Source organism: Sitophilus oryzae, unplaced genomic scaffold (genome assembly GCF_002938485.1).
Source record: "Sitophilus oryzae breed Bouriz unplaced genomic scaffold, Soryzae_2.0 scaffold_812_pilon_pilon, whole genome shotgun sequence".
NCBI classification, from domain to species: Eukaryota; Metazoa; Arthropoda; class Insecta; order Coleoptera; family Curculionidae; genus Sitophilus; species Sitophilus oryzae.
The window spans coordinates 913,076-933,715 of NW_022147431.1; the positions used below are offsets into that span (position 1 = coordinate 913,076).

The 20,640-nt window shown below is 31.2% G+C and overlaps 1 protein-coding gene across 1 annotated transcript; it reads left to right on the top strand.

The window, feature by feature from the left end:
* The first annotated feature begins 8,451 nt into the window (after positions 1–8,451).
* Positions 8,452–15,729, top strand: LOC115889252 (neuroligin-4, X-linked-like). The gene is made up of 7 exons (XM_030909197.1): positions 8,452–8,468; positions 8,883–9,079; positions 9,725–9,905; positions 12,322–12,485; positions 12,621–12,750; positions 15,237–15,354; positions 15,487–15,729. The coding sequence occupies exons 1-7, from the start codon at positions 8,453–8,455 to the stop codon at positions 15,692–15,694; spliced, it is 1,014 nt and encodes a 337-aa protein (XP_030765057.1). The 5' UTR covers position 8,452; the 3' UTR covers positions 15,695–15,729.
* The last annotated feature ends 4,911 nt before the right edge of the window (positions 15,730–20,640 follow it).

The following is a 20,640-nucleotide window of genomic DNA, read 5'->3' on the forward strand; positions in this document are numbered from 1 at the left end:
ATCAGTGTGCTTCGTTCGGTTACGTATTGCTATTTTAAAAAATAAACACATCTTTTCAGATATTTTAAGAACGTTATTTTGATTTGAATTAAAGATTTTGGTGTCTATATTTTGCTAAGTGCGTTACTATTTAACTTTAACAAAAATCATGAAAAAGTACGGGGAGAGTAAAAACCACCACCAACCTTACATAAATTTTAGTATAAATATTTTCCAACTCCACCGACGACAGATTTTCTTTTCGTAAATGGTCCCTCTAGTATTTTACTACATTTTTGTTTCTTTAAAAAAAAACGTTACATCGTCTAGTTTTTGTGAAAAAAAAAATTGGAGGAATTTATTTTCCAAAACAGGCCTACAAAATATACAGGAAGTTCTAATATTCCATGAACAACTCCGTATTTTATGGGTCAAAATAAGTTAATTGCATAATTGCAGCATAAAAGTGCTTTGTTTGTCGGTTGCAGAGGCCATCAATCAAAAATAAAACCGAGCGTTAATTAGTTTAAAAAGTTGTATTAATTTTTAAGACATTTAAATTTAATTTTTTAATCATTTTTTGGAAGTTAGCTTTGGAAAAATAACTTTTTCTTGAAAATGTATACACGATGGCGTTTTTTACAAGAGACAAAAAATTTAGTAAATATTAGAGGGACCATTTTACGAAGAAAATATGTCGTCGGTGGAGTGGAAAAATATTTATATTAAAATTTATGTAGGGTTGGGGGTAGTTTTTACCCTCTCCGTACTTTTCCTTCATTTTTGTTAAAGTTAAATAGTAAAAAGCACTTAGCAAACATAGACACCTGAAATCTCATTCAACCGAAAAACGGTTCTTAAATACAATTATTTATAATTGTATTAAACATTGTAATTATTAATAATAATAATTTTATATAATTAATTGTAAATTATAAAAGAGTATTATAAAATAACAAATATAGTTATACTTTAAAAATTTAGAAGTAGTGGAGTTTAAAGTTTTGTCTTTTATATAAGTATAAAGGAATATTGAAAAGGAAATGTGAACCACATCCCCATAAATTATGATTTTTTTTTGTTTTATCAATACAGTTTTTCAACTAAACTAAAAGTATTTCTTATGTCATTAATTAAATGCATTATCACAACAAAAAAAGTATTGCATGTGTCTAATCGAGCATTTTATTGCGTTGAGCAGTCAGTTTTATGGTAATAAATTCAGATAATGCATTATCTTCTAATACCTACACGCAATGAGTAGTTACTACGAATAATTGAAAAGATGTACCTATTTATACATTTTAATTCTGGTAAATTCTTTTATTTAAGTAATTTTTTCTTACTATTATTTTTATAGAAAATTTTTTTAATAGAGAAATTTAGTTAAAACTAATTTTATATATTTGGCAAAGTTAGTCTTGGGTCGAGATTTCTGTATGTAGAAGAGTGCAATGCGTTTATAATGTACTGAACAAAGAGAGTACGGTAAACACGTTGCCAAACGTATGAAATAAACCGAAAAACTGTGCACATCGCTAAGAGACGTGGAAGGGGATATAGCAGATTTGTCGCAGTTGACCGGTCGACCCAAATCTCTGTCAGTACTTAAAGTTCTAAGGAAAGCAGATGTACGTCATGCGTTCAGCTTCACGATTTAATTACGTCTCGTGATAATTTGTTTATTTATTAACGAGTGCAACGAAGTGCAAGCTAGAAACACTTGCATTTTTGGTAAAAATAAGTGGAATTGAGTGGGTGTTCGATAGTGGTCGCGCTATTAGAACTCTGAATTCAAAAATCGATATCTCGAAATCTATAAGAAATAATAGATTGTAGTTTTTTAAGAACTTTGTTAATATTTCTGCTTATTTTCTTTGTAGACAGTATGTGAAAATCTTTATCAATAAAAAAAATTACACGATTGCTGAAAATTGCTATCCTCTAAAAGTAAATGGATGGATTGTTTACAATTTTTGAATGGAAAAAACAACCTTATCGAATATTTCTTATGCAAAACATATTGTAAAATATCCGATCTTGAAAACAAAAAAAGTTTCAATATCTAAAGTGGTTCTTGAGTTACGGCCTTGTGTAAAAGTTCTTGTGTTAAAAAGTTGAGTTTTTAAATTATCGCGATTACTGACGTTTTCTCGTTATAAAAAATGACACCCTAACGATATCCTTATAATTCCATTTCAGATGCTCAGAAACATGTCTAATGATTTTATTTAGTTATCTCTTGAAAAAAAAGGATTTTAAAAATAAGCGGTTTGCGATCGTGATTTTACTTTACTTGATAGGGAAAGGCGTATACGCCTCAACAGCACACCGTCGCGCGTCGCGTCGGTCGGTCGCATTTCTCTCACTCCGACTTAATAAGATCCCTATGCGATTTACTTCCACACATGTAAATGTCGACCCAAAAGTAACAGTTGCCAGCACGGTATACTCTTTGGCTACATAGCTATCCCTTATGGTTTTTTTGTCATATTTTGCCTTCATAAGCAAACATGCATCTGCCAAATCTTAAAGTACATTAATCAAGGCACGTTAGGCTTTTGTGTCTAAAATTGTTGCGCCGATGAGCTATTTTTGTGCGCAAAAGAAATTTTTATTTAAAACGCGTATTCTTCAGAAAAATATGATCGTATATTTTAACGTGAATTATTACTTTTTCGTGTAGCTGTCGGTGAAAAATGGGACCCGCTAAATAAAGGAAGGATGAAAAATTCACAATTTCCGAAGAAAAAGTTGAAAATATTGGATAGTTCTATATTTTACATGAATTTCCCATTAAATTTACGATTATACTAAATCATAATACAGTTTGCGTTTGCAACTTTTGGTGTTACAACAGCAAAAATTAGTATTTATTTTTGCTATACTAAATCATATCTAAAGAAACAATTTTTGTTCTATTTCAAAAACGCATTTGTTATGTAATAATTAGGATAGCTACATTGTACATTGCTTTATTTCAAAAAATTTAATATATGATTATATATTATATTAATATATGATTATATTAATATATAATTATATTAATATAATATATTCCGCATCATATGGACCTTTTTGAAGTAAAACTTCTTTAAGCGAGTTGGGAGTTAAAATTTAAGGCCAAGACACACGGCCTTGAAAGACGGCCGCGAGGCGGGCGTGACGCGCAACCTAGCGGCAATAAAATTGATAACAGCAGTGTTGCCACAGCTACCCAATTCGGGGTAGATCTACCTCTTTGTAATCCCGCAATCTCGTGATAATCTACCCCGATGAAAAATAAGCTTGTGGCAACACTAGGTAACGATCTGTGTCATACGCGGCTAAGAAAACCACTATCATAAACTTGATACTGTACCAACCTTGATGTATAATAAATTTTCATACATATTTTCATTGATAGGTTTGTAGCTTCTGAATAACGGTTTAGGTAAAGCATCTAGCTCATTTGCCAGCTCCGAATTGCAATTTAGAGTTAGTAAGACGCATTTTCATTGGAGGACAACCTAACCTAACCTAACCTAACCTAACCAATGATCAACGAGAATATTCGTCTAATTTAATAAAATGACTGTAAATCACTAGAAATAATGAATTGTTTGTAACTGAACTGTCATTTCTGTATTTTTTTTTTGAGGGGTACAAAATCTTCAAAAGACCTTACCGACCTGGTGTTCTAAAGGCCGGCGTGTGTCGGATTCGAACACATCAGTGCCCGCCTACCGACTAAAACTTCCCTCCGAAAATAGAAAAAAAAGCGCATCGGAAACCGCTCGCATTACATCAACACGCTCTGACGGCGAGGCCCAGGAAGAAAACAACATTCCTGGCTAAGAAACATACGGGATTGGTGTAACATCAGCGACGCAGCCACCATATTTCGAAGAGCCGAAAACGGCAGTCTACACATTGTATGAAGAGTACAGACAATCGCCAACGTGCGGCTAAGCACAAGGCACAGGAAGAAGAAGAATATCACAGATAAGTTTTATGGAGGGATAGATATGGTCCGGATGGCTTTATTCAGTCTATGTTCTCGCTCTTTGGTTTCAATAATCTGTCTTATAGTTTTATAACCCAGGTCCCACATTTCTTTGGTCATTAAAGGACTCCATCATATTTGTCGGGTTAAAAACTTTTCCAGTTTCCGTGCAGAATAGTCTTCTTTGCCCTTCCCATCTGCTACAAATAAAAAGTGTTAATCCATACCTCTATATCCGGAATCAGAAAATGGGTCCATCGAGCTGTAGCAAAGCTAGTTGTTGAGTCCCATTTTTCTTGCCACTTGCTTTCTTAGCCACTTTATTGGAAGTTACCATAAACCATGCTGGAGATCCATAGAGGACTTGGGAATGAACCACGCTCGAGTATAATTTTCGTTTTGAGGATCTTGGACTGCCTATATTTGCCATCAGACCAGATAATGCTCTTAGAGTTTTTTCTGCTTTAAGAATGACAGCCGATATATGTTCAGCAAATGTTAATTTCGTGTCCATCCATACTCCAAGATATATCTTACAGCATTGCTTAGGTTAACGGATAAGCCTTCTAAGCTGAAGGCAATGGGTCCTATCTTTCGTTTTCTGGTCAAAAGTACAGCTTCGGTTTTTTTCTGGAGCTATAGTCAGATGATGTATTGCCATGTGATTTCTGTATTATTAATCCGGTAAATGATGGAGATAAACAATTGCGATTGATTGAAATTTTATTTTTAAATGTAAATTTTGTTAACAAAATCCTGAGAATTCAAATAATCAATTAATTAATGACAAGTGACATATATCCAAAAAAGTCAGCGATTTGTAACAAAAGTAAACTATGTTAAGTTTAAAATTGCCATATTTGAGTTATATACTTCAGGTTACTTAACTTTTTATGCTCTATTCTTTGCTCTTTCTCGTTTTACGCTATCTGTAGGAATAAATAAAATACTCTGTTTAAAATCAAATTAAGTCCAATGCCGGCCCTGAGCTAAACAAAACTTTAAATTCGTTTCTCTCGAAACTATGTTTTGTGACTTAACTTCTTAACTAAGTTTCTGGGTTACAGATGTATTTAATTTTATAAAGAGTCCGGCAAGAGTGCGTCGGGCATCTGTAGCTCCTAGAACAAAAACTTGGGAATTTTGTTTAAGTGCAAACTTAAAGTATGTACTAGGATGTATTCACTAGTAATACCACTAGAGGTCAAATTTCCGGCTTACTACAAGCGGTAGAAAATCAAAATTTAAAAGGTTTTTCGGAACGCTGCATGAACAGATTTACAGCGCGTCGCAGTTTTGGCAGCAATTTAGACCTTTAAATTATTGGCTTCTACTCGTTGTAGTTGCACGAAAATACGATCTCAAGACACAACACAATATATTCTTTAATTTTACATAAGTTTTGAGTAACTACAAGTGGTAGAAAATTGATTTTTTTGCATTTTTATTAACGTTTCATAAACGCTTTATTGGTCCGGAATTCATAACCTGCGCGCAGCGTCAATCATAAAAGGCATAATATAAAGACATAATCATCGTATTTTGACATTTCAAAATATCAGAAAAACTCGCGTTTTGTTATAATAAAGAATATTGTGCAGCTTGAAAAACCAACGAAATTCTTTGTTTTAAAAATGGTTCGGTTTGAAAATCATACTACATGCAAAATATGCGTGAAATTGTCTGATGTAATGATCAATCATCGTGCGATGACTTATTTGCCCGCATTAATAGAGGATTGTGGCTCCTACTTGAAAGAAAATTTGTTTTGAATTGTTCACGAATATTTGCATCTAAACTACTCAAAATTCAAAGTACTAAATGGAAAAAAAGGTGAATAAAATAGTGTGTAAATATTATATATATTTCATTAGACAGAGACATTTAATTCAGTCCATTCCAAATCCTACATTTTCGCCATTATGAAGAAAGGAGGTGTCCAAAGAATATAGAAAACATCTCAGCTTTGTAATTGAAATGTATCAAAATTATCATGTAAACAAATAAAAACCAGACTCAAAAAGATATTTTGTCATTATAAACGTCAAACAATTTCCAATATAATTCGCTGTTGGGTGCGCACAAGGAAAATATTTTCACTAAAATTTATATCCGTTGCCATGGTAATTTGTCAAAAAAACACGTTTTGGTTGGTTACAAATTACAGGTGTGGAATTTTTAATTTTTAGGAAAATATTTTAACTTCTATAGGATAGATTAAAAAGTGTGAGTGGATGGGAATGACGTTTTTAAATGGAAGACACTGTATATTATTGCATTTTTATCTTCCTTTCTGATCACTTTACATAATCCTAAGATATGAGTAAATATTAAATATATTTAAATAGTTTTGGAGATATTAATAAATAAATAAAAAATATATATTTCTCAGCCTTTATAAAAAAAATATTTAAAATACAAGCACTATTCTGAAATCGAAACTACATCAGGTATTTACTTTAGAAGGTCTGCACTTAACTTTGCTATAAACATCGGAATCTTAAATCATACAGAGTGTTTAAAATTCTACGCCAAATTTTCTAAAACATAAAATAATTTTTCTTAATTATTTTAAATGGAACACCCTGTATATTATTTTTTTATAGATGAAGAATTTAAAAATTACCATTTTTTTGTATTTAAACTATTTTAAAATTTTAACGGTTTCGCAGATATTTGCAGTTTTATATTTCATATGGTATTTTCGACAGTAAATTTTTATCAAAGCCACCCTATGATTTTTCTCGTGTATTTTACCGTTGAAAGTTTTACCGATAAAATAATACCGCGAGTATTTGCGAAACCGTTAAAAATTTTGAAATACACTAAATACAAAAAAATGTTCATTTTTTTATTATCAATCTATTAAAAAATAATATACAGGGTGTTCCATTTAAAATACCGAAGAAAAATATTTCATATTTTAGAAAATTTGGTCTAGAATATTGAACACCCTGTATGATTTAAGACTACGATATTTATAGCAAAGTAATTACAGACCATCTAAAGTAAATACCTAATATAGTTTGGATTTCAGGACAGTTCTTGTATTTTTAATAATTTTTTTAAGTAAAGCTGTAAAATATATATTTTTTATTTATTTATTAATATCTCTGAAACTACCGAAATATATTCATATCTTAGGATTATGTAAAGTGATCTGAAAAAACACCAAAAATGTAATAATATACAGGGTGACTCATTTAAAAAAAAATCATCCTGATCCACTCACACTTTTTTGGACCACTCTGTAGAAGTTAAAATAGTTTCCTGATATACATCCTAGTACATACTTTAAGTTTTCACTTAAACAAAATTCCCTACAGGTGCCCGATGCAGTATTGCCGGACCCTGTATACATTTTATATTGTAAAATTTAATTTAATATTAATAAATAAGTTGCTTCGTTTAATTTTTAATTGAGAATTTTTCGAGATACTAAATAAATTCAGGATACGTTGACTCATACAATAAGGCTTATTTTATATTCATGAGAGTTTCACATTTTAGTTCATAAAATATCTTTGTTTACTTTGAAAAATAGGCCGGAGTTTCTGATTTCATTAATATTCTATTGTCTTCCGTGAAAATTATAATTCTGCACCTCATCGGTATCGCAAAAAAAAACAAAGAAAATTTCCATATTTACGTAATTTGTATTCCGCAGGTATTCTATCCGATATAGCAGTCGCGATATTGTAAAATACTGGGGTAGGTTTTTGGAAATTGGCGCGTTTATCGGCAGCGCGAGTTGCTAAATCAAAATATACCCGCCTTATAAATCCTCGATATAATTTCTAATTTCCCGTCGATAGTTAAAATATTTATTCGACACTGGGGGGTTTTAACTTACTGTGTTTTATATCCGATTAAAATTAATGTTTTTATACGATAGAATTTTAGATAAATTCTCAATTAATTCGAGCAGTTTTAGTGACTATAACTCCTAGAATAAAAAATTTGGGAATTTTGTTTAGGTGCAAACCTAAAGTATGCACTAGGATGTATTTCAGAAAAATATTTTAACTTCTACAGGGTGGCTCAAAAAAGTGTGAGTGTATCGGATTAATCTTTTTTAAATGGAACACCCTGTATATTATTACATTTTTGACTGCCTTTCAGATCACTTTGCATAATACTAAGCTTTGAGTAAATATATTTCGATAGTTTTGGAGAACAGGACAGCCCGATTATTTTCTTGATAATGATGTTGTTTTTGTATCGTTCAATTATAGATTAGAGTATTTGATTTTTATAATTAGACACCTTACCTTGGTGGCCCAAGCAAATTTTTATGTTAAGTGATTTTTATTAGTACCGAGGATGATGTTATACCAGGAAACTGGGGACTGAAAGATCAAGTACTAGCTTTGAAATGGGTTAAGGAAAATATAGAATATTTCGCTGGAGGATATCTCCCTGAAAAATATTACAATATTTTATTTTTTTTTTTTTTTTTTTGTTTCAATATTTTTTTATGCGATCAACATGAACTTAACTGAAGGTATTTTGGTTGTTTTAAAATTAAAAATAGTATATCTACATAATCTACAAATTGGTTTGTCATAGTATTGTGGAATGCATGATATTTTTCCTTAAAATTTTACTTGCTAATAATAATTATTTTAAACTGATACAAAAAAGTACTACTCGCGTTTATGAAATTAATCGGTCTCATTTTAAATTTGTTAAATTTTTATTTTATTTGATAAAAATATCATACGTTATATCCACAACTCACAACTCACCCTCAAAAATTTGATGAATATTTCCGCATGGAGAAAGTTGAAGTATCTTTTAAATAAAATTGAAACATTTTATTGGGTACCTCTGCCGAATGAAAAACATCATTAATTTTTTCATATTTGTGCTTTTACCACACTGTGTAATAATAAAGTTTAATCTAGATTTATTTTAGGTTTGTTTACTAGAGCTATAATGGAAAGCTCTTCCAGTTTGTGTCTCTGGGCTCTAACGCGAGAAGCAGAAAATAAGGCGTTTTTTGTTGGCACTCAGGTTGGAGTCATTACAACCGATTCCCAAACTTTGTTAGATGCATTGCGAGAAGTGGACTATAAAAAGTTAAAAGTAGCTGAAAATACAGTGACTATAGCGGTGAGTTTTATATTTTTTTTCCATAGCAACTGTTAAAATTGCTTTATATCTATCAAAAATAGTAGATAAAATAGTACTTTAACCGCAAGAGTAGATTAAATGAAACTTTGACAGCGAGCATAAGTTAAAAACTTTATTATTTCTTGCACGTTTTTTAATTGCTTCCATTTTTGAAAATATTTGTATTCCTTTTCATAAGTTATTCGGAATTTAAATGGAAGTAGTTTGGATATGTTTTGAGCCATTTCTCAGCAATTCAATCAGCAATTCAATCAGCAATCGACACGAAACAGAATTAAAAAATATTGACTCAAAACTGACAACTAAAGAGACAGCTTTATTTATATGTCAAACTACATAGAAACCAACGCCAACCCAGCCCATTTTTTCTACTCGTAATAAATTCCTTGAAATTATAGTCTCCCGAAATTAATCTTTTCGGTCGATGTTAAAATATCATTTTATCGTATTGTATAAAACTAACTATAACTCCATTTACCAAGTGAAGTGTCAATGGGAAAAACTTGATAAGCGTCAATTTCTTAATTTCAGGATTTTTTTCATTTAGGACCTTAGCTTTTAACATCCGTATTATTATTACCGACTATAGTAGGCATATTTGTATGTAATTTTTATACATTTTAGACATTTGCAATCGGAAATATATTGGCGGGTTTACCATTTGGACCGGTCCAGGAACCTGATAGTTCAGACGCTGTTATTACTGGTCGAAGTTACGAAATATTGGAATCTGGAGATTACAACAGTGTCTCTACACTTATAGGATTTAATTCAAACGAAGGGGGAGCGTTTGAGCAATATGTTGGTGAGTTGAGGAATTAGCCATTTTCCAGCTATGCATTAGAATGTTCTGGATTATTTTGTTAAGAAGATAATTCTGCATAATTCCACCATTATTATGGTAATATCTCACTTGCTTACCTTACTTCATCCGATTTTTTTTCAATATTAAGGGACGTCCGTGCAGGAAACACTGTGACCTCTAAGACTTATTGTGTTTGTCCCTTTTCTATTGTTTACACCCAATCTCTTATCCCTGTTCCTCTTGTTCTAGCCCTGCCTTCCCAAATAGAAAGAGTCGCTTGCGATCTCAGTGACATATTCTGTGCGGTTTCAGGATCTTTATCGCAAGATCTGCAGCAAAGACTTCCTTGATACAGGTTGAGCTTATTCAGGTAGCACCTGACATCACACTGTTGTTTATTCCTGCTAAGCATTCGTAGTTCTTTTGTGGTTTTATAATTATTTCCTAGGATGAAGGTTTTGCAATGCTTGTCCCGCTGTCTGTTTCTCCAGTCCACATTCTGCTTTTTTCTGATCCAGAGTTTTACTACACCACGGGTCATATATTTGAGTAGTTCCAGGACTGACTCTCGACTAGCATTCCGATATTTCTTGCCTTACTCATTCATCATTTTTTTTGTTGCCTTTGATACCTCTGCGACCTAGAATAGTTTAACTCTGTTTCTTTTTGTCAGAGTTTTAAATTCATCCAGGTATTTTCAGCCGAGTCACGACGATACCTTTGGGCGCATAAGTGCCTTAAGTACCGCTTGACAGTCTGAGCATATATTGATGTACTTACCTGAGTAAGCTCTTCTCTTACTTCCTCTCTCGTAATGTAGAATGACGAAGATTTCTATCTGGAATAGAGTTAAGTATTAACCCTAACTATATTAATTGGTCTTTTCCTAAATACTCCAGCTCCTGTTCCGTCACCGGTTTTTGACCCATTTATATTTATAAGATCGCTGCCAGGTTAGTCTTTCTTGAAGGAATGTTTTTTAGAATTTAGAATTTAGAATGAGTGTTAGGGGGGTTAATCACTTCGACCTTACAGATCCATTGTGTCCCCCTTTCTTGAATCATAACTCATCATACAGTCCCAGGGCTTTGACAAAAGCCAGTATCTGGGACGGTTTTATAGAGGGTAGTTCTCCATCTCCAATATCAGTCGTACCAAAATTCATGGCACGAATGGTTGTCGTCTCGGCGCACTCAGTGATGAGGTGTACTGGTGTTTCCCCATCTTCCCCACAGAATCTGCATCTCGCCGTTTCTTCTTAGTTTCAATCTACTGAGGTGTTCATTGAGGAGACAGTGTCCTGTTAAAAACCCCGTGACAATCCGAAGATTGTTCTTACTCAGACCTAGGAAGATCTGTGATTTTTATTGATCATAAGCCCTCAGAAACTTCTTCGAGTGTCCTAGACCATTGCAAGATTTCCATTCCAGGTTGCGGATGGAATCTTCCAAGTTCTTGAGTTCCTCCTTGAGTTGGTTACCACTTGGAAAGCAGAACGGTTCTGGTCCAGTTAGTGGAGTGTTCGCTCCTTTTCTACCTAGATTATTTGCTTTTTCATTGCCTTTTATCCCTTGGTGAGCAGGCACCCAGTGTAGGAGGACTTTGTTTTCTTTGCCTAATTTATTCAGCTTCTCTATGTATTCTTTGACCAATTTCGAATTGATTGAGACTGAGTTGATCGCCTTTAACGCTGCTTGACTATCAGATAAGATGGCTATTTCTTGTTTCCGATAGTTCCTATCTAAGATAAGTTGTACGCATCTCTGATAGCGTAGATTTTTGCCTGTAGGATACTAGGGTAAGTGCCCATTGGTTCGGAGTAATTAGCTCTCGGCCCAAACACTCCGATCCCTGTTCCCGTATTGGTTTTGGAAGCATCAGTATACCAAGTTATGGTATGGTCTTTTAACTGCTGGGCAAGCGTTTCGCTCTTCCAATCCTTCGTCGAAGGAATGTTGTATCTGTCGAGATTAATCGATCAATTTTATTCACCTCGAATGGTTTGTGGTAGTGATAAAGAGGGGTCGTTTGATCGGATGTTATTTGTAGTAGATGTCCTTCTATGGATTCCCCCATCTTTAAGTGTTCTGTTTCTGTTTTAGTCGCCAGAGACAGCGCATTTTGATGTCGATAAAGTCACATTCTTGCTTCAGCCTGGATCACTATGTGAGAGGCGGAAGGTCCAGAAACGACTCTATTGCAGTGGGCGTTGATTTAATTGCCTCTCTTATGTATTTGCATTTGGCTGAGGCTGGGCATTGTTGTTTGTTGCACTACTTTGGGTCACCATACCAGGGATGGATATATTATTGAAAGCCTCATTATAACCCATTATATTAATATATCTTATGCCTGAAGGTGCAACTTCTAAACTAAATTCAATCATCAGCAAAACTGAATGTCATATTTGTTTTAGCTATAGCGGCTTTGATCCTCCTGGAATATGATCTTCAACTGTCGAGATTTGCCCCTTATGATCTAACAGACAATGACGAAACGAAAACATTGGTAGGGACTGAAATTAGACTTCACTATTTTGGAGTGGGGCTGATTAGTTTGCAAGCTTCAAATCTCATTACGGTAAGAATAAACTCGTTTTAAAGCAAAAAAAAACACAAAAAGAACAAAACGTACGAAATAATATATTTTTGTGTATTGATAATGATTTGTGTGATGTTTGTCACTAACTTTATAAATATATTTTTTAATTTTCAGTTCGCCGATGTCGACCAGTTTGTTAGACCAATTCGAGAAACAGTTAATTTAATGTCTCAGTATGGTGATGTTTATTATTATGAATTTTCCTACGAAGGAGATTTAGGAAATTCTGATCGTGATTTCGAAGGTATGAATTAGTGATATTTATTCAGAATTACCAGATATATACAGCAAAATAAAAACACTAAATCACCACAATACACCAAAACACTTTTACTTTTACACTGGACACGCGTTTCGCTAACCATGTTAGCATCCAGGTATTTTCGCGCGTCCAGTGTAAAAGTAAAAGTGTTTTGGTGTATTGTGGTGATTTAGTGTTTTTATTTTGCTGTGTAACACCAAAGGTTCCAACCCTCAATTGTAATCAGATATATACAATACAAAATTTTGTGTTGCTATTCTGGTAATCTTCGATAGAACATCTTAATTATTAAGATCTTCTATCTAAGATTACCAGATGTTATTAAAATCTAAAATATTTTAGGAAACAAAATTAAATAAATTATAAATACCTTAACAGTTATTATATTTACATCAACAAAACTCCTCTTCTTAACAGCACTTAAGGGGCATAAAGGGCTATTACTACCGCTTTTCCGTTAAAAATATTCTAATAAAGTTACGATGAGTTTTTTACGGCTATTAAGCGATCTTGTACACTTCGCACTAAAAGAGATTCTAAAAAGAACAATGTTCGACTGCAAGGCCTGCTAGTAAATATATTTAAGCGTAAGGTATCACAACACTATTTTTTAAACGAAAAACTCGTAATACAAAATTAAAGTGTCAAAACGAATGACAATGTGTGCGTTCAGGGAAGCGGCTGTGGCTGACTATCTCCAAACGCACAATGTCAGAAATAAATAAATAAATGTGGTAACTTAACATTTTTTACAGCAGCGAAAAATTAAAATCCGGTTGATCAGCCCGGCGCCGACGCCGAATATGTCCATGGTTGGCAACAATGAATTGAAAAATCGCGCCATCGATTATGTAACTAAAAGTTTAATTGGTATTAAATATATATAAAATTTTTTTTTTCAATCTTGGTTTTAAGCAGGGTTGGCATGGTTTAAATAAAATGATTTAAATCATGATTTAAATCAAGTGATTTTTTTAATTTTAATCATGTGATTTAAATCAAAAAATCAACTTTTTTAAAACTTTACAATAAATCGAAAAATAATTGTAAAAGTTATAAAAATGTGTCCTAGAAAACTATAAAAATATTTCTATAACATATATACCCTATATCTATTCGTTAAATGAAATGTTACACTTACTATTGTAACGTTCAAATACGTTTAATAAATCGAAAAAAAATTGTAAATGTTATAAAACTATATAAAAATTATTTGTATAACACATATACCTATTCTATTACATATCTATTCAGCAATTAAAATGTTGGACCGACTTTTGAAGTAATTTCGTATGAATCCATTAGACTTCTAAAGGGCAGGGATTTATTTTGAAATTTATGTACAAGTGACAAAAAAATGCTGTTCGAATAGATTCCATTCGCAACCTCTAGTGCAGAAAAAGGTTCTTTTCATGTTAGACTATATCTTCAAATCGTTGTCAGAAAATATGCTGTTTTATATCTTTTTATTTTACACTTTGACAATAGATAATACTAATTTCATTCTCGACTTAAGACTATTTCCGAACAATATTGTATTGTGTAAGGAGTAAAAATTATACTTTTTTTGACGAGGTTGTACGTTTGACGGACTATATAGCGTAAACAGGGACGCACAAAAGTACATTTTTACTCCGAATAGAATATACTATATTTTTACAAATTAAACATTACAAATAATCTTTTAATCAATTTCAAACGTTGCAAATAATATAAAAAGTAATGCCTTGTAAGTAATCGAGTAACAATTTGTACACTCGTTGAAATTGACGCTTAATATCAGTTTAATAATATATTTTGGTACTTTTGTGCTTAGGCGTAAAAGTCTTTACTTTTTATGTCTAGGCGTTGAAATTACAAAAATAATACACTTGTGGCATTTCAAAAAAAATCCTTATGATCTGAAGCGAGCGACTTTTTTTGCAGAATATATTCGTGACCGATGTCTGGGAAAATGACATGGGTTGTCAGTATGCGGGTAGAGTTATGAAGATTTAGCCATTAGGATAGGAATTTAATTGGAATTGAGTCCTAATTATTTGGAAATCGGATTTAAATAATGTTTTCTATTAAAATCAAAAAAATCAAAAAAATCTGATTTAAATTAAAAAAATCTGATTTTTTTTAAAAAAATCATGATTTTTTCCAACCCTGGTTTTAAGTCAGTAGTATTTAGTTAATAAGACGAACCTCTCACTTTTGTTTAATAATTGATGTTTCGACCAATTTTAATTCGTCTTCTTCAGAATCACAAACGTAGAACATCATTTCCGTTAACAACAACATTTTAAAATTCAAATAAGAAACACATTTAGAACTTTTACAATTTAAAATATAAATAAAATCACAACACGAGTGAGTCATCGGTTAAAATTAGATCTAATTTTAACCGATAACTTAACTCGATGAGTTTATCCCTAATTTATTACGGATTTATAAATGCTAATAGTATTTTATTTATTTTTCAGGTGTCGGTCATGGAGAAGAACTTAACTATTTATTTTATACTGGTGCAGAAGCAGATGATGAAGATCAACTAACGCGAGAAAGACTAGTAACATTATGGACAAATTTTGCAAAAACGGGGTAATACATGTGTATTAAATAAAATCTAAAACCTTTAATTATAATATTAATAATAAAAGTATATAAATAAACGATAAAAAAAAACAAAGTAATAATTATAATAAAATAATAATTATTTTTTTTTTATTTCAGAGATCCTCTTTCATATGACTATTATGGGGTACTTGAAAATGTGACATGGATACCGAACACTGCCGACACTAATACAACTGAGACTGTGTACTACTTAAACATTAACGATACGCTTACTTTAGAAACTAATCCATTTCAAAGCGACTGGGAGTATTACGAAGATATTTATGAAACATACGGAAATGAATCTTATTACACAACATATTAAACTGTTATTACATTAAAAATTAAAACAAATAAACATATTAATAATAAAAGTTGTGTTTTTTACCAATGTTATTCATTAGCACGAATTCTTAATTTTTCTAAAGAAGAGCCATGCCATAATATAAAAAAAAACCATCGTCGGTGTGGGCTGGGAAATAAAGATTACTACCATAGTATACGTAATATTATATAAATAAATCCACATTTTCAAGCTCTACAAATTCACATAACTTTTGTGAACTTTTGTCATAATGTCACAGAGTATGATAGGCATGTTTTTAATTGTGTGATGAACACTAAATTAACAAACCCACACATAATTTTGTACAATAATTTAGTATGAATTAAATGTTAAGGCTATATTACTATCAATACGTTACAAATATTAATTATATTAAAAAATCTACATATATAAAATGCTAATGTTTATCTGTGTCGTCTCTACTGAAGTAACGACTTGCTCTAGAAAGTTGCTTTTTTTACTAAAAGATAGCTAATCAAGGCTCTTCTAAAAACCGTCGTCGCCGTATTTTTGTTTTTCATTTAATTAAAAAAATAAAGTATTTTTTTCCTGATGTCGTGGCGGATGCGCCAGGCTTCAGCTAGTATATGTATAGTAAACGCCACGAATGTTTGGGAGTGATTCATCGCTTGATGAAGTTAGAATCGACACGCGCGCTATATATAATAAGTAGGAGACTTATTCTAAAATGTTAGCGTGATTGACAAAGACGATACTATATCGCGTTTCTTTGATTGATTCGTTTTTGTGCGTCAGTCCATTGGTGTGCTTGCAGTGCGACCAATGGGGCATTCCATTTTATATTTATAACCAAATATATGTTTTGACAAGACTTTGACAGTTAAACAACAAATTACAACAGATTATATATTGATTATTATAATGACTTGAAACACCACGGCACTGGAATTAAGTTTTATGTAACCTTGAACAGATTAGTTCACATGGTAGCGACCCTTGAATAAGAAGACTAAGGAAGGAGCATAATGCTATCCATGTATTCATGCATGGTGGGCGGAAAAGGCTCTCTAGGGTGGGGATATTTGACAGTTCTGTTTTTTGACGATTCATTTGACACATTTGAATTTGATTTGAAATTTTGTGGATTTTGTCAGTCTTTACGGAGTTTATTTTGTTATTTATTATTTATTCTACTACTGATAGTTGTATGAAGGTAGTAAATCTAGATGGAAGTTGTGGCAGCACTTAAATTAACAGTGACACTATCGCGATTTATCGAAAAAGACTCTAAAAAAGTTGGTTGTGTAGCGTGGTAGATCTCGGCAAAATTGAATGAAATAATGGACCAACTTTTCGCTAGTAAGTGACTATATATAATATACATACGTATAGTGCAAAACCGATCTTTTATGAAATTCACTTAAATTAACTAAATTATATATTTTCTTGCATTTTAGCTTTTATTTATTACTTGTCAAAGATTAGATGTCAAAGAATTTAGATACCAATACGTTAAGTTGACTTACGTACCTTCAGTAGTGTATCGGATATTTGTGTTAATAAATACTTATTATAACTATCTATTTTTATTAGAATTATATATTTTAATAACAATTTTAATAATAAAAAAAAAAAAAAAAAAAAAAAAATAAAAATAAAATAACAAATTATTGAGTTCACCCCTAATGTCTATCCTACATCATAGTTTTACATTTTTTAAATAAAATTAGAACGGCACTGATAAACCGGAATTTAAGTCGGCCATATTTGAGGCCCATCGCGGTGTACTTAAGATTTTTGATATGCCCTTCCTTAGTCTTTATTCAAAGGTTTTGACCCTGTTTTGACAAGACTTTGACAGTTAAAAACAACAAATTACAACAGATTATATTGATTATTATAATGACTTGAAACACCACGGCACTGGAATTAAGTTTTATGTGACCTTGAACAGGTTAGTTCACATGGTAGCGACCGATAAATCACTCCCAAACATTTGTGGCGTTTACAGGTAATTTTCTAAATATTCAATAAATTTTAGTAAACTGTAGTTAGGTTATGTTACAATAAAAAGTCAAAATACATTAATTCGATAATTAAATATACTTTTGGATTGATTTCCGATCAGATACAAATAGCTCGATCATTGAAATTGATCTTTTGATTTATTGGATTTGGATTAACAAGCTTTCTTTTCTTTAATTTAATTGTAATTTGTTTTGAGAAATGCTTTATCTGGACCAGAAATTAGCATTTCCTCTCTAAATTCAAAAGCAATAAGCATACTAGTAAAATATGCATAGGAATTAGAAGATATTAAAATAACCGATTGTTAATATAATTTTCTTATCTAATCTTTTTTTAAATATCAGTTATTCACCCAAAGGTTATTGTGCCGACTTCAAAATTGAAAATTGTTTAGGTCTGGTTTTTTGTATATTCTAGATTGTTGGCACTATATTCTAGATCGTATAATCTGGATACGTCGTTAGCGCAGCTACAGCTATTCACATTAGGCTTAAATTTATTTAAATACATTTTATTGATCCTAATCCATAGAGAGTTAACTATTGTACGTTTATATAGTTGTTACTTGGTATAGTATACCCAGAATTATAAATTTGCATTAATATCTCTACGAAGATATTTTAATTTTGAAACATTGAAACAGTGTGTATTTTCGAGTAAAATACTATGCTTATGTGGCAGGCGGATTTTTAGCGGTTTTTTGGTTTATAACTTTAAAATATCAACTTTTTGTAAATAATTTTTCTATAAAAAAATTAAGTACATATATTTTTTTTATAATTTTTGTTAAGTTAAGGGCAGGATAATAAAAAATAAAATTTTTATATTATACATATATAAAATGTGCCTAAATAAAAGTACATGTATAGTTGCAGATGAAAGAATCCACTGTCATTATTTGTTAAAAGAGAAAAGTATAGAGCGCATTATGGGTGGTAATTCTTAAACTATGAATCCTGGCAAATCAAAATGTCACCCTTTCATAGTTTAATTCATAGATTAGTAATGTTTCCACTGAGCCCAGAGAATTTTAAAAAAGAGTTAATTATTATTAAACAAATTGCCATCACCAATGGATATAAGTGTTCCCTTATTGATAATATGCTAAAGAAAACAAAAGAAAAATATTAATGAAAAATTTTTATTCCGCTAATTCTAAAGACAATAATAATTATCGACTTTTAAACTACATTCCTCAATTTAATCTAACAAAATATCAAATAATCTCAATAAAATAAGATGTAAAACTATTAACGTAAATAAAGAAATTTAGGTCAAATTTTATTAAATAATAAAGACAAACCTAATGTCAAAAATAAGTCGGGTGTATATAGGGTGGATTGCAATGGTTGTGATGCCGTGTACATAGGCCAAACAGGTAGAAATTTAGATATAAGGGTTAAAGAACATGTAAAGTCTATTTAATAATCTCCAGCATAGCTCTGGTCTTGCAACTCATTGTATAGTAAATAATCACAAAATTAATGAAACCTCAATTAAGTTACTACACAGAGAAACAAAAGGTAGACGCTTAAATTACATTGAACAGTTAGAAATACTAAAATCTGTTAAAAACGAAAATAATGTTAACGACCAACAAGGATTTCTAAACACATTTTTTATTACCCCTATTGTAAACTCTCTGAACCCAACCCCATAGTAAATATATATATAGTTACAGTGTAGTTAGGCGATTATAAAAAATCCTTGAAAAGGCCTAACAAGCCGAAACATATATGTAGAGTTAAAGTTACTCTTATTAAAAGTTTTTTGAAACATCTAAAAGCGTGCTTTATTAAAATATATAATACTAATAAACTATGAAATTTAAATGAAGTGAAAAAGTAAAACCCCTTGCAATAATGAACAAGTCTGTACAGATATTACTCTGTACAGGATGTTTCATGAAAAAAAATTGTTAGCAAACATCAGATTCGTATTTAGCGCGCCAAAAACATAAAGAACAAAATAAATCAGAACTACATCAAAACTTTCCTCAGAAAAATACATAATTTGACTAGACTAATAACCTCACAATTACACTACAAGTAAAGTTATAGAGAGTCTATTCTGTTTAGTACTAGCTGGTAATCTTACTGTTTTGGTGACTAAAACCGTAGATTGAAAGAATTCTTCAATCAGCTAAAACTAATGGAGTTATCATATTAACTAAAATCCATAAATGGTTAGGTATTATAAGTTTATATTTTTACTACGAATTGATACAAATAGACTGGAATGTCGTGTCATCTGAATTGTTTTAACATAAAATAAATGATTTTGTTTGCTTAATTGAAAATAAACCAAAGCTCAAATGTACTGTTTGTCAAAATATCATTTGCTCTGATATATACAGGGTGTAAATGGATCAGTGAGAAAAGAATCAGGAAGTGACAGGGTTGTATTACAAAATAATTAATTTTTTACTGTCATAATCTAATCTACTCTACTTTACTATCATAATCTAAATACTATCAATAATCATTTTTTTTATTTATAGTGTTCCCTGCTGATATTATATCTAGACTCAGAAGCAAAAAAAACGCAACGGAAAAATTCTTCAAGTTTAAAATGTTTCAATATTTTTTATTTTTTAGCTCAATTTTGATTTTTTACTATAATATAAATATATCAACTTTAATTCGTATACTCAAATTATTATAAACTTTAGTATTTGACTTAATATGCAAGGTTAATTGAAAAGTTGCTTTTTACCTCATCTTTAAACACCCTGTGCAATAATTTCTGTCAGCAAATTGTCCTAAAACATTATTTTTCGGTCAGAACTGTATCTCCTGAATATTTTGTTAAGGTTAATTTTTAAGAGCAAAATGAATTAGCCACCAACATTTTGCAATTTTTTCAATTATCGTTACTTTTTGATGTTATCCTTCATAATGACCAGGTAGTTTTGGTGATTAGTGTTGTGTACGATT